The sequence below is a fragment of the Musca domestica genome, unplaced genomic scaffold (assembly GCF_030504385.1).
Source record: "Musca domestica strain aabys unplaced genomic scaffold, Musca_domestica.polishedcontigs.V.1.1 32, whole genome shotgun sequence".
In the NCBI taxonomy this organism is placed as follows: Eukaryota; Metazoa; Arthropoda; class Insecta; order Diptera; family Muscidae; genus Musca; species Musca domestica.
The window spans coordinates 96,234-112,525 of NW_026712311.1; the positions used below are offsets into that span (position 1 = coordinate 96,234).

A 16,292-nucleotide genomic window follows, 5' to 3' on the forward strand; every position below is an offset into this window, starting at 1 on the left:
CAAAAAAAAAAACCATTTATGAAACGATTGGCTATTATTTTGATTTTTTTTTTTTTGCAAGAATATCTCAACAAAAATCTTTACGTTTTTGAGAATTCAAATCCCAAATGAAGAATTTTTGCAACAAAATCGGTCGATATTTTTTATATTTCTAAAACTTCAGGTCTCAGAACCACAAAAAAATATTTTTACTAGGGGTTGTTCGACAAAAATCGTGAGCATATTAAGAATATTTTTTTAATATTTTTTGAAGGACACCATAAGTCGCATTTTTTTTTTTTTTTGAGTCTAAGATAATTTTTTTGTAAAGATATCCTGACATAAAATTTGGAATTTTTAAAGATTTTTGTTTTTTTTTTGACCAAAAATTGTGGAATTTTTACAGTACATTTGCGCCAAAAAATGGTTAAATTTTAGAAATTATTCTCAAAACTTCGTAACCTACAACTGGATAAAGAAAGCCTTTTTGACCATAATTTTCTTAAGAAAATATCGTTGAAGGTTTTTTAGCGAATATTTTTCCAGGAATTCCTAACAAAAAATTTATTTTTTTTCTAACAATCGGAATTTCTTTAAATGTTTTTGACCTCTGCATTAAATGTCTGGGATATTTTAAACATATTTTTTTTTTGATCAGATATTTGATTTTGAAAAAAATAAATTTAAATTTAATAATAATTTATTTAATAATAATTTAAATTTAATAACAATAATAATTTTAAAAAAAATAATTGATTGTTTTTTGATTGTTTTTTTTTATTAATTCATTTATTTATTTATTTATTTAAATTGGCAATGGCCTATAATTGTTGACTAAGTTAAGTCTTAATTTTTAAATTGCTATTTTTCCTGGACTAAAAATTTGATATAGATTTCCGAAATGAAATTGGTGAATTCCTCAAGTATGGTACAAATCGTGCTTCAATTGTTGTCACGTGGCAACCCTAGACAATAATCGCTGGTTTTCAAGGAGAATGACCAGAAATCGTAAATTAAAACAAAAAAACCAACCTCCGTACTACAAACAGAGGAATTTTTATAGAACTTTTTCCAACCAATAATAGTTTTTTTTTTCGAGAGCTTCTTCAACAAAATATTAAACTTATTTTCAAGAACACCCTATCAAGTTCTTGGCTTTATAGCAGTTTTTTTAAGAATCTCTATATCTAAAGACAAGGATTATAGTTTATTTTACAAAAACCAAAACAAAACCGATTTTTTTGGACACCCATAAACTCCTAGACCCTGAGGTCCACCAAAATCAAAAATAGTGAATTTTAAAAAAATCAAATAGCTCCTGATTGCACATCGTAGAGTTATAAATTTTTTTGCAAGAACTTCCCAATCAAAATTCCTCAATTAGAAAAACAATATTTTTCAAGGATCTCCAGAAAATTTTTCAATAACGTTTTTGCCTAACCTCTTAACCATAAATGGAGGTTTTCAGTTTTTTTAAGATTTTTTTAACCACTTATCCATAAAGAAATTTAAAAAAAATAATAGCTTCTGTTTTTACGATTTTTGATTGTTTTCATCAAACATATATAGTTTTATTCCTTTTTCCTTGAATAGCACTACCTGTAGAAAGCTTTTCTTTCAAAATGTTTAAAATAAATTAACAATCTTTGGCAAGTGAAAAGACTTTAATTTCCTACCAAGGAATCTGAAATCGATATGGGAAATAATTCCAATTAAAGCCCTTCCAAGTGTCGTGACATATGCATCAAGTACTTGAGGCTTTCTCTAATCTTAATTGTTTTCCACTTTTCCTGCAATTTCCTATCCATTTTCAATTTCATTTGCTGTTCGATACAAACAATTAACAAAAAAATATGCGATTCTTTCAATTAATTTTAAGCTATTTATGTTATTATTAAATGGTGTTATGATGTTCTTCTTCTTGTTGTTGTTGTTGTCGTCATATTTTTATTATTTTTATATTTTAATTGGATTATGGATGAATTAAAAACAAAAGTAGATATTTTTAATTTTTCATCTTTGGGCGATGGCATAAAGCGTGAAGTGTTATCGCTGCGAATACAGCGGTGCCAAAAGCTAATATAACCAAGGCGAGCGGCGGCGGTGGTAGTGGCAGCGTTGAATGTGTAATGAAAACTTGATTGTTACACACACACACACATCAATACTTGGATAACACAATTGGCATAATATTCGGTCATGTATGTATGTATTGAATTGTATATGTGTGTGTGAGTGTGTATGCATGTAAATACAGTTGCTATAATTTCAATACAATTCCACTAATGAGGCTTATAACATATAACATGGCACACACATCAGCACACCCATACATACACATTTACACACAGCCATATGGAAGCTGAAACCCAGGCACACACCCACATATATATTTACACACACGAACTCAAGTATATAATTTTATGACGATATGATACTTTGGTACTTATGTTTATTACATTGCTATGCTTGTATGTGTATGTATGCTTGTATGTGCGATCATTGGCATGTATGTGTTTGTAATTATTATGAGAAAAAACATTTGAATATGTGCACTCACACATACATACACACACACATACGCACACACTCATATTAAATTACATGGTTATGGTCATACAGTTGTATAAAAAATTTTGTTTTGGTGTCGTTGTTGTTGCTGAATTTATTTATTTTTGATATTCTTATTTTCTTACAGGTCTGTATTATTGTTTTTATTTGTTGTTGTTTTTTTTTTATTATTTGATGTTTAATTTCATTTTAATTTAATTGCAAAATAAAATAAAAACAAACCGTAACGGCAACTGTATAAATGTTCGGAATATATACATATGTATATAAATGAGAATAAAAAAAATATCAAAATAATAATCTGAAACGGAATTGACTTCTGCTCGATAAAATGTGGGTTAAACCAAAGAAATTATGGGATAATGATAAAAATACAAAAATTAAAAAATACAAAAAAAAAAAAAAAATGAATAAAATCTAAGGATATAAGAAGCCTCGTATTTTCATGCCCTTCACCATACATAGTATGGAGGGTATATTAAGTTCGTAATTTTGTTTGTAACTCATCGAAATAATAAAAATTGTAAACCTAACAAAGTATATCTATTCTTGGTCAGCGTGAAATTCTAAGACGAATTAGTGCTGTCCGTCCGTCCCCATATAGGGGAACCTCCTTACAAGAATCCTACATATTCACAGAATTCTTTTCTTTCTAACTTCATAACTTGAACGTGTAAAGGGTTTTCTAATCTAAGGTTTTTAAAGAATTTTTTTTCCTTCAAGGCCCTCCAGACGAAAATTTGTGGATTTTTATGGAATTAGTTTGGACCAAAAATTGTGAATTTAAAATTTATTTTTCATAACCAAAAATAGTGATTTTAAATTTTGTTTTTCGTGGATTTAAATTTTTTTTTAGCAATTATTAGCAAATATTACGAATTTTAGGAAACTCCTAACAAAAAATAATGCATTTTTAAGGATTCTCTTCTTTTTACCAAAAATTTTGGTATTTTATTAAGACTTTTTTTCTAAAAAAAAATTTTTCAAAACCCCTTTCCAAAATTTCAAAAGCTTTTATCAAAAAAATCCTCCTATCACTTAATGATTTTCAATGAGATCGTCCAAAAATCCATACTAGAAGTTCTTTCAAAGCACTTTACCATTTAATAGATCTTCTCTTAGAAGACTGGAAGGTCTTCTCCTTAGAAGACTGGAAGGTCTTCTCCTTAGAAGACTGGAAGGTCTTCTCCTTAGAAGACTGGAAGGTCTTCTCCTTAGAAGACTGGAAGGTCTTCTCCTTAGAAGACTGGAAGGTCTTCTTATAGAAGACATGGAAGGAGCTCTTACATCACATTTATAGGAGTTAAAATTATTTTAAATGTTGACCCTTTGTGGGGGAGATATCAGAAGCAGTGGACCAATATTGACCATCTACGAACTCGATCTAAGTTTGATAAAAATTATTACGATGTACCAAGTTTGGACCCAATCAGATACTCCCTTCGAGAGTTATCATGTCCAGGCAGACAGACTGACAGACGGACGGACATCGCTAGATCGACTCCAAATCTCCTGAAACGAATTTGGAAGAACTAGACCTCGGGTCTAAAATGATATATACCCATATCATTGATGTGGAGAGCTCAAAACGCATGTGAGGAACTTAAAACCCTAAATCGGATGAAACATATATATGGAAGCTGTAGCTATATGTGAACCGATATTATCCAAATTTGATTTACTTGCTTCCAGGCTGAATTCGGACGCAATTACCATTACATAGTTCATTTGGACTGATATTAGCCACAATTAACACGAAATCGGATAAATATATATAGTTATAGCTATATCTGACCCGATCTTCACTAAATTTGATATATATGCTTCTAAGAATAGAAGAAATATCATTGCTCTGTAGAGTATATTACGAATGTGCGGGACTTGAAACCCCAAATCGGGTGGAAAATATATATGGGGGCAATAGCAATATCTGAACCGATTTTCACCAAATTTGATGTTCTATTTCTAGGATGAATTCGGTAGAATGTGCCAAGATTTAGGTCATTTGTATACACATACATCGGCCAACTAAAATTAAACCAATTCTAACCAGTTTCAATGGGTTTTGTCCTTGGGATAAGCAAATATTGTTTGGAAAATTTCATCTCAATCGGATAATAAATGCGACTTGAATTTTTTTAAAAAAAATATATGGATAAATGGACGGAGTGACGGTCTGACATATATAAATCGACTCAGGAAAGTGATTCTATGAAGATCCTCAAAAGTAACTATGGGTCTATCTTGCTTCCTTCTTCATGTTAAAAACAAATGCACAAAGCCATAATACCCTTACCACTATGTGGGGTAGGGTATAATGATAAATGAGATAATGGTTTTTCAAACTCCGAATTAAGTACGGAATTTAAAAATTAAATCCTAAGAAATATTTACTTTGACGTATGAGTGTTGTTTGGGCTCATATGCCACCATACAACTGGGTCGTATGAGTTATGGCGGTACTCATACACGTTTAAATGAAATTTATTTTCTTTAAAATTATTTCAATGGCTCGACATTAACTGAATGAAGGCCTTTATATCGTGACTTGAATCTGGCTGTGTTTGAAAAACATTTATGGATTACCATTAAAATCGGCTTTAACAAAAAAAAAAAAAAAAATAATAAAAAATAAATAAATAAATATATAAATAAATAAAATAAAAAAATAAATAAAAAAATAAATAAAAGACACATATTAGTCGAGTTGAGGTCAAAATCCAGGTTTCAGTTATGAGTAATGAGATAATATAAATTAATAAAAAAATGTAAAATCAAATAAAAAATTAAAATTTATGAATTTTATTTTATATATTTTATTTCACATATTTTATTCTAAATATTTTATTTAATTTTTTTTTCTAGTTTAAAATTTATTTTTAATACTAAAATGAGCTAAAATGTGTTTTTTATTTAAATTAAGGGATTTATTTAAAACTATTTTTAATTTCTGATAAATTATTTATTTTCATTTTTTTAATATTTTTATATTTATATAAATTTTGTAATAAATATATTTTATTTATTTTTTTTTATTAACTATACTATAAACTATATAAATATATTTTTTTGTTTTTCGATTTGAGGAGGGATTAGAATCATTCACATATGATTTTGTTCAAATGTAACAACACTTGAAATTTATTTGGCCCAGTTTTGAAATTGAAATTTGGCAAAGGGTGTGAATGGCAGTGGTGTACTATTTTTTTCTATTGATGTGATGTTTCACTGATTTTGGGATTTGGGTTTTTTTCTATTCTATTTTTCTATTTCTTTTTTTGTTTTCGTTTTCTTCATGGGGGCTAAATAAAGTCAAGTGTTGTTTCGTTTAACCAGAGATATTACACCAGCATATTGTTTATAAATAGCGGTTTAAATTCTCACATCTTCTTTGATTGTTTTTTGGTTTTTCATTGGATAGTTTTGCTAAGCAGAGAATTTGAAAGCAAAACGAAAAATATCAAATTTGGAAGAAATTGTCAAATAAAACTAAAAAATCATAGTTTTTTTTAGGATTGGCATAAAAAGCTTAAATAATTAGAACTGGATAAATGTTGGCAGTATTTTTGGTTTTTTTTTTTTCAAGGCTTTGAAAACAATAACTTGCATAATATTCTGGTTAAACTATGTTTGGTTTTAGAGGGAGGTGGAAGCGGGGGGAATTAGCTTGTGTGTGTGTTTTTTTTTTTCTCTATTGGCATTTAACTTAAAGCGTAAGCAGCTAGGTGGTAGGTAGGTGGTGTTGTTGGGGGGCTGGATCAATGTTTTTCATTTAATTTTTGTTCCGTCTACAATGTAAGGCCCACATAAACGGCAAATTGGCAATGTACACTCCCACTTTTGACTTCAGTTTTTTTCATTTTGACCACTGCGTGTGTAAACTACTCTTATTGAAATGTATTTTGATTTTTTTTTTTGTTTTTTCACTTTTATAATGTGGATATTTTGTTGTTGTGATTTTCATTTCGTTTAGAGGTTTTTAATATAAATATGTTTAAATATTGGAAAAATATATATGTTTTGTTTTTATTTTGAAAATTAAAGTGGTTGGTTTTTAAAACTTGTTTTTTTATAAAGAGAAGTTAAGAAGGGGTTTTTATTATTGCAAAAATAATAAGGGTTAAATATTGAAGAAACAATCATTTTTTTAAATATATATAATTTTTAAATATTGTGGTATTAAAAATAAAATGGGTAAAAAAGTTTATTAAAATTAAAAATTATTATTTTTAATGTTATTTATAATTTTTTTTTACAATATTAAAAAAAATTATTTAAATACAAAATATAAAAAATTATAATGAAAAATTAAATTAAATATAAATCAAAGTTTTTTTTAAAATTAAAAAAAATATCAATGTACAAATTTGTAAAAAAACGAATATCTTTTGTAACAACTAATCATTTTTTACTCAAAAAAAGGAGAAGCTAAAATAAATATCTTCAAAATTATAAAAAATATATGTTTTGAAATAAGTAACACTAAAAAAATAAAAAAAGAAAAAATAAAAAAAAATATTTTTTATCATTTAAAAATAAAAAAAATAATAATAAGAAAAATATTAACTTACTTCAAATATAATTTAAAACTATAATTCAAAAAATATTCAGTTATTCTTTCCTTTTTTACAAATCTGAAAACAAATCTATCGTAAAAAATAATTATATTTTTCTGAAATAAAATACAGACGTTAAAATAAATATTTTCAAAAGTAAAAAAAAATATTAAAAAAATTAGCATTCGAAAATTAAAATAAGAAAAATTAATTAAAATATTATATAACCAAAAAATATATCGATATTAAATAATATAAAAAATATTGTATTTTTATGACTTACAAATTTAAGTAAAGAAATATTTTTCTTATTATAAATAAATTGAGAAAAATATTTGTTTATTATAAAATATACAATAATAATTATAATAAATAACAAAATAAATAAAAAAGACATACTTTAAATAATAATACAAAAAATATTCAATTTTTGGTCTAAAAATTTGTAGAAAAATTAAAAATATAATCATATTTTTTTTCAAGTTCAAAAAAATATACATATTTTGGCTACTGTTTTCAAAAATATATACCTTTCGTAAAAAATAATTAGAAAAAAATTAATGTTTTTAAAGCTTTTTTTTAATGGTTAACATTAAAAAAATAAAAATTAAAAAAAGAAATATTTTTTTATCTATTAAAAATTAAATAAAAAACAAAAAATATTAATTTTGAAATATCTTTCCTAAAATATAATCATTTTTTACTGAAATAAAATTCACAAAATAGAAAAAAAATCATAATTAAAAAAATATATTTTTTAAAATAATTACCATTAAATAAAATTAAATGGGAAAAAATTACCATTTTAAAACTAACAAACAAAATTAATAAATAACAAAAATATGTTTTACTGAAATAAAATGCAGAAGATAAAATAAATATGTTCCAAATTTAAAAAAAAAAAAAAATTATAAATTTTTAAAATAGTTAACACAAAAAAATAATAAAACTATTTTAAAACATTTAAAAATGAAGTGGAAAATAAAACAAATATTTCATTATTTAAATTATAAATCAAAAATATTCAATTGTTGTTTTATATATTTACAAAAAAAAAACTAAATATATTTGGTATATTTATAAGGATAAAAGAGCGATTTACAAAATAAAAAAGTAATAAATACAAGAAAAATAAAATTGACTTAAAAAAATATGTAATTCCCGTTTTACAAATTTATAAAAAAAGAAACAACTACAACAAAACTCCTTCGAAAAAATAATTATATTTTGCTGATATAAAATACAGAAGATATTATTTTCGAAATAAAAATATAACTATTTCTTTTTTAAATAATTAACTTAAAAAATAATAATTTATTGCTGTCAATTTAAAATTAACTTAAAAATAAGAAAAGTATTTACTTATTTTAATTATAATTTAAAACTAAACAAAAAACTCTATGTATATATTTTTAAAGAGTTATTTGTATTAACAAAAGAATACCAAACCAAACTAAATAATTTTATATTAAGAAAATAAAAATTGTATTTCAAATAGAGATTATTATACAAAAAAAAAAAATAAATAAATAAATAAAAATAATAATAATAAATAAATAAATAATACAAAAATATATAAACTGAATAAAAAAATAATAAAAAAAGATTTTATAAAAATTTATATGTCTAAAATATATAATATTATTCAAAAAAAAAAAAAAATAAATAAATAAATAAATAATACAAATATTTTTTCATACAAAAGTAATAAAGTATATATTATAAAAAAAAAAAAACAAAAAAATATATATAAAGAAAAAAAATGTATTTTTGAAAGTGATTAATATATAATAATACTTAAAAAAAATTAATAATATAGAAAATAATTACACACAGATATTTAACATTAAATTAAAACCGAATATAAAATATATTTTAAAATATATATAATTTTAGTCATAAAAAATAATAAACTGATAATTTTTTTATACAGAAGTAATAAAGTATTTATAAAAAATAATTAAAAATTGCAATTAAAAAAAAAAATTAAAATTAAAAATTAAATACTATAAAATTTTATATTAAGAAAATAAAAATAAAAATAGTATTTTAAAAAGTGATTCTTAAATAAAAATAAAAAAAGAATACGAAAAAAATTTACATTATTATTACTATTGTTATTATTATTATTATTATTATTATTATTATTATTATTATTATTATTATTATTATTATTATTATTATTATTATTATTATTACTATTACTATTTAATTTAATGCAAAATATTTTATTTTCCTAAACATAAATAGCGTAATTTAAGAAGAAAATACACAAAAGTAAATAAAAAAATATTTCATGTTAAAAAATTGTATAACAAATTAATTATAAAAAATAATAAAAATTATTTTTGTAATGGTACTTTGTCAAAAAAAAAAAATATAAAATTTAATAAAAACTGTTTTTATTTTTTATGTGAAAAATATGTTTAAAATTAATTTAAAAAATCTTTTTCAAATATAAATCAATTATTTTTATATTATAAAATAAATAATACAAAAAAATAAAATGTAAAAAATATGTTTTATTTTTTTCTAATTATTCAAACGTAAAAAAAATTCAAACGTAAAATTAACACTTCTATTAGTTAACTCTAAAAAAACTAAAAAATGCTTGCTTGTCATTTATTGTACAAGGTGCCAAGGAAACAACACAAAAATTCAGAAAAACTAAAACTAAACAATTTAAGCATTTTTTTTACAAGTTTGTTTTTTTAGATTAGAAATAATTAAAATATAAATTATTATTTTTTTTTTTTTTTTTTGAATATTTTACAAAATTAGGCATTGTTTATTATTTTGGCTTACCTTCTCCAGCTGAATTTCCTTTTGTGGAACAAACCTTAAAGCTTAAAAATCTTGTGTTTTTTTTTTGCTTCAAAAAATTTAGGTATATTATTTTGATCTTAAATCTAAACCTAAATTACCTTAGTGGAGACTTAATTAATTAGAATTATTAATATTTAATGCTAAATTTTCCCTTTTTAATATATTTTTATTTTTGTGTTTTTTTTGTAATTTTTTCTCATTCCCCTTTTTGGGGGCTCAACTTACCTGTTGTACATGAGCACATCGGGCTTCCACAGTTTATTTGGTGTTATTCTCAAGTCTTTGACACCGCCATACTCGGAATCATTCCATCTGAGATTGTAGTCATTCCACTCCTTTGGTGTTGTAGTTGATATTTATTTTTAATTCAGGGGCAGCAGAGGAATTTTAAAAAATTATGAAAAAAATATATTTTAGTAAAAAAATGGAAAATTGTTGAGATAAAAGGGTGTGTGAGAATGGCATTAAGGAATCTTTTTGGTAAAAGAAGGTGAAAGTCTCAAATTAAAGAAAAAATCGGAAAAAAGGAGCGGCATTTTAGTAAAATTTTGAATGTCTATAAATCGAAGTGCCCCAGAGGGACTTCTAATCATCTCCTATGAATTTGAATTTATTTTTTAGAAATAAATTTTATACAATATTCTGATACCAACAAACTTATATTGGATGGTGTTGTGATTTTTTTATTTTCATATAAAGGGTGTAATGAAAAAACTGCAACCAACTTCAGACTGCTGTCATTTCTAAGCCAATTGAGATGGAAAGCTAAAATTTTGCATACGTGCATAGTTTACCAGTAGACAGGCTTAGTTCGTTAATGAGCCATGTCGGCGCAGGTTTTCGTATAGCCCCCATATAACGGTACCTTCCGATATTCGGTATTTTAATGATTTTAGCGACATTATTTACCGGAATTTTTTATAATTTCGTATTTGAAGTTCGTAAGAGGTACGAAAAATTTGAAATGCTGTGAAAAAAAATTGTATGCTGGTCCAAGTCTTCGTATAGCCCCCATATAACGGTACCTCCCGATATTCGGTATTTTGATGATTTTGGCGACACTATTCACCGGAATTGTTTCAAATTTGGTATTTGAAGTTCGTAATGGATAATACAGCCTATGACAGAAAATTGTCTGTGCAGGTCGAGGTCTTCGTATAGGTCCCATATATCAGTACCTCCCTATATTCGGTATTTGGACGAGTTTAGGTACAATACCACCGAAATTGTTTGAGATGTCGTATTTGACGTCCGTAATGGATGCCATAGCCTGTAACAAAAAATTATCTGTGCAGGTCCACGTCTTCGTACAGCCCCCACATATAACGATACCTCCCGACATTCGGTATTTTGATGATTTTAGCGACATTATTCACCGGAATTGTTTCAAATTTGGTATTTGAAGTTCGTAATAGGTACTACAGCCTATGAAAAAAAAAATTCGTATGCAGGTCCAAGTCTTCGTATAGCCCCCATATAACGGTACCTCCCGATATTCGATATTTTCATGATTTTAGCGAAATTATTTATCGGAATTGTTTCAAATTTCATATTTGAAGTTCATAATGGTTACTACAGCCTAAACAGAAATTTGTCTGTGCAGGTCCTCGTCTTCGTATAGCCCCCATATATAAATGTACCTCCCGATATTCGGTATTTTGATGATTTTGGCGACATTATTCACCGAAATTATTTCAAATTTCGTATTTGAAGTTCGCAATGGGAACTACAGTCTGTGACAGAAAATTGTCTATGCAGGTCGAGGTCTTCGTATAGGCCCCATATATCAGTACCTCCCTATATTCGGTATTTTGACGAGTTTAGGTACAAAACCCACCGAAATTATTTGTGATGTCGTATTTGAAGTTTGTAATGGATGCTACAGCCTGTGACAAAAAAAAATTGTCTATGCTGGTCCAGGTCTTCGCACAGCTCCGATATAACGGTACCTCCCTATATTCGGCATTTTGATGATTTTAGCTACATTATTCACCGTTTATTTCAAGTTTCGAATTTTAATATGATAATGCCTTATGACAAACAATGCCCATGTAGGTCCACTTCGCATAGACCCCAATTTTTAAAATTTTAAGAGAATTGTTTAAGGATTTTAATTTTTGGAAATTTTCAAATTCGGCCCGGCCGAACTTACTGCTTTTTATTTTGTTTTGGTTTTGGATTTAACAAAAAATTTAAATAATACAGCAGAGCAACATTCGGGCAGCTTGTGACGGTTTTATTGGCCGTTTGAAGGCCATAATTCGTGCCAAAGATGACCAATTCGAACAAATCTAAACCTATTCTAAAATTTGATGCTATTTCCGACATTTTTTGCTTTTATTCATAAAAAATATTTATTTTATTTATTTATTTATTTATTTTATTTTATTTATTTATTTATTATTTATTATATAATATTTATTTATTTATTATTTATTTATTTATTTTTTATTATTTATTTATTATTTTATTCATTTTTTTATTTTATTTTATTTTTTTATTTATTCATAAAAAAATAAACGTAAAAATTATAGACTTTGACTTTGTTGCAGTTTTTTTTTATATCTCACCCTGTAGATATTGTTGTAATATTATTTTTTTGTATTTCCATATTTGTTCCATTTCAATTTTTTTATTTCAATACAATTTTTGTAGTCATTTCCTTTACGACACTTTACCAAAAAGTTTCCTTTCCGCCTTGTAGTGGTGTGCCATGTAAATTAAATTACAATCGATTCTAGTCTGTGAATGTAACTATGTATGTGTGTGTGAGTGTGTGTTTAGAAATGTTGAAAATGTATTGTCTATGTGTTAAATGAAATGGCGACACTATTAAACAAAACTAAACTATTTTTCAATACACAGAAAATTTGTTGGTTATTTTTTTTTTTTTTTTTGGATTTGTTTGCTGATTTGGTTCATTCACTAGTTATTAGAAAAATATATATAACAAAAAAAAAAAAAAAAATAAAAATTACTATGGTTATTTCGCAAACATTTTTATACTACACTAAAATAAATATTGACTAGAAAAACATATTAAAATTCACAAAAAAAAATTATACAAAAAACCCCAATAAGGGAGCAACAATTTGTTTTATTTTCACACTAAACCAAACCAAAAATTCGTCATAACAATAATTCACAACAGTCATTAGTGTTTGTTGTTGTTATTGTTGTTTATTGGTACTTTGGGTAATAAAATCAGCACTTAACCACGGTAATAAAATATTTAAAATATTTTCTGGAATTTATTTTTTGGGGGAAATAAAAACAAATACAAAAAAAAAAATCTATATAAATATTTAGAAAATTCATTAAATATTCAACACTTTCACACAAACAACAATACGACGTTACACAAAGCAGGGTTACTTATGGCAAACATTTCAGAAATATTTTCGATTTTTTTTGGGTTCGAAAACATTTAATGAAAAAAGGATAGGAAAATGGAAAAGTCATGCAGCATTAAAATGTTTAATAATAAAATTTTAGTTTCATTCTATATTTTTTTTTATTCATTTTATAAATGATATACTCCGGAAAAGCTCTTGGAAAAATCTCTAAAATGTTTAATTTTTTATAAAATTTTTCTTCAAACATCCATGTCTGCCTAAGTCTCCGAAAAAAATATTTTTGAAAAGTCAGGACTGTTACCGTCATAGAAAAAATATTTAAAAGAAATCACAGTTGTTATAGGCTTTAAAAAAATATTTTTAAAAATTGCAACTGTGTTCTATCAAATTAAAAAGAATATTAAAAAAAAGTCTTCATTTCCAAAAAAAAAAAAAAAAAATAAAATATCTCATTTTGGTATTACTTGAAAAAAAAGTTTTTAAAAAAATCCAAGTTTATGGGTGTTTAAAAAAAGCAAAAGCGTGTTTTTAAAACATATATATATACAAAATAACATGATTTTTTTTTGAAAATTCCACATTCGTTGAATTATTTATTATTATAAATATAGTTTTTATATATTTTTTTCTGAATGATGCACTACATTAAAAATATTTTTTAAAGCCTATAACAACTGTGAATTTTTTTAAAAATATTTTTTTCTATGACGGTAACTGTCCTGACTTTTCTAAAATATTTTTTTCGGAGACTTAGGCAGACATGAATGTTTAAAGAAAAAATTTTAATTTTATATTTATTGAAGAACATTTTTTTTATGAAATTTTTCTTTAAACATCCATGTCTGCCTAAGTCTCCAAAAAAAGTATTTTTGAAAAGTCAAGACTGTTATTGTCATAGAAAAAAATATTTTTAAAAAATTCATAGTTGTTATAGGATTTAAAAAAATATTTTTAAAAATCGCAACTATGTTCTATCACTTTTTAATTGAAAAATTAAAAAGAATATTAAAAAAGAGTCTTCATTTCCAAAAAAAAATATCTCATTGTGGTATTACTTGAAAAAAAGTTTTTAAAAAGATCCAAGTTTATGAGTGTTTAAAAAAATCAAGTCTTCAAGCGTGTTTTTAAAACATATACATACAAAATAACATGATTTTTTTTGAAAATTCCACATTTGTTGAATTACTTATTATTATAAATATTGTTTTTCTAAATGTTGCACTTCATTAAAAAAAAAATATTTTTTTTTTTCGGAGACTTCGGCAGACATGGATGTTTGAAGAAAAATTTAAAAAAAAGTAAAAAATTATTCTTCAAACATCCATGTCTGCCTAAGTCTCCGAAAAAAATATTTTTGAAAAGTCAGGACTGTTACCGTCATAGAAAAAATATTTTTTAAAAAATTCACAGTTGTTATAGGCTTTAAAAAATATTTTTAAGAATCGCAACTGTGTTCTATTACTTTAAAAAATTAAAAAGAGTCTTTAAAAGATTCTTTAAAAAAAGAGTCTTTATTTTCAAAAAAACAAAAAAAAATTCTCCTTGTGGTATTACTTGAAAAAAAGTTTTAAAAAAAACCAAGTTTATGGGTGTTTAAAAAATCAAAATCGCAAGCGTGTTTTTAAAACATATACATATAAAATAACTTGATTTTTTTTTTGAAACTTCCAATGTTTATTTTTTTTATAAAATTTTTCTTCAAACTTCCATGTCTGCCTAAGTCTCCGAAAAAATATTTTTGAAATGCCAGGACTGCTACCGTCATAGGAAAAAATATTTTTTAAACAATTCACAGTTGTTATAGGCTTTAAAAAAATAATTTTAAAAATCGCAAATATGTTCTATTACTTTAAAAATATTAAAAAAGTGTCTTTAAAAAAGAGTCCTTATTTAAAAAAAAAATCTCCTTGGGTTATTACTTGAAAAAAAAGTTTTTAAAAAATCCATATTTATCAAACATTTTTTTTTTTTTTGAAAATACTACATTTGTTGAATTACTTATTATTATAAATGTTGTTTTTATATATTTTTTCTGAATGATCGGAGAATCTCGAACATTTTCAGTTTTTTATAAAATATTCTTTAAAATATCCATGTCCGCCTAAATCTCCGAATTTTTTATTTAATTTTTTTTTTGTTTTTGGAAATGTCAGAGTCTGTCATAGAAAATATATTTTTAACAAATCGATAGTTGTCATAGATATTAAAAACAAAAAAAAAATACACAATTTTAAAATAACGGAACAATTATTTTAAAACATTTTTGTTTTTAAATAATCATTTGGGTCATTCATTTTAAATCCATTTTTGCTAAAGTCTTTAAAAATATTACAAAATGCTCGTTGCGGAATTACTTTTAATTTAAAAAAAAATAATTTACGACAAAAAAAAGGATAATCCGAATATGCTCCAACTTGGCAAATCTTAATATTTGCATCAGTTCTGGGTCAGTTGAGAAAATGGACAATATCGGTCCACTCTATCAAGTATCTCCCACACAAACATTTTGAATAATTACAACTCTTTTTGAAAAATATTATTCGAAATTGCTATTTTGTAACAGTTTCCGACAAAGTATTAAAATAATCGACGTTTGTACTATTTTTCCTTGCATTTTTTTTTCTTGCGATTTTAGATTTTATACATTCATGCCAAGAGGGCATTCTGAATTGACAAAATTTGTCAAAATCGATCCAGCCATTCTCGAGATATAAGCATTTTAGCTAACATCCCCTACCTTTGCATATTAACATTGTACATATTTCGCTACATACATCCGATATATTTACTATCGGCATTTATGTAACGGTCCGAATTGACCTGTTCGTCTATTTGTGATTTCGCCGGGATTAAAAATATTCGCGGTTTAATGGAAAATTTGACTTTTAATTAACACAAATGTTATGGTCTATTTCACCCACTAAATATTACCCGATGACCATAAAAATTGGAAGGTTTCTGCCCATCCCTGAGCTTCAACTCCATGCTAAACTCCGCCTCGATT

General features: G+C 24.8%; 1 protein-coding gene across 1 annotated transcript in view; it reads right to left on the reverse strand.

The window, feature by feature from the left end:
* Positions 1-16,292, reverse strand: part of Mda6 (neuronal acetylcholine receptor subunit alpha-7-like) — a gene marked incomplete at its 3' end in the record, with an annotated part of 535,364 nt that overhangs the window by 92,845 nt on the left and 426,227 nt on the right. The window contains 1 exon segment of the mRNA NM_001308989.1: positions 10,158-10,267. Within this exon segment, the coding sequence (NP_001295918.1) occupies positions 10,158-10,267 (110 nt within the window).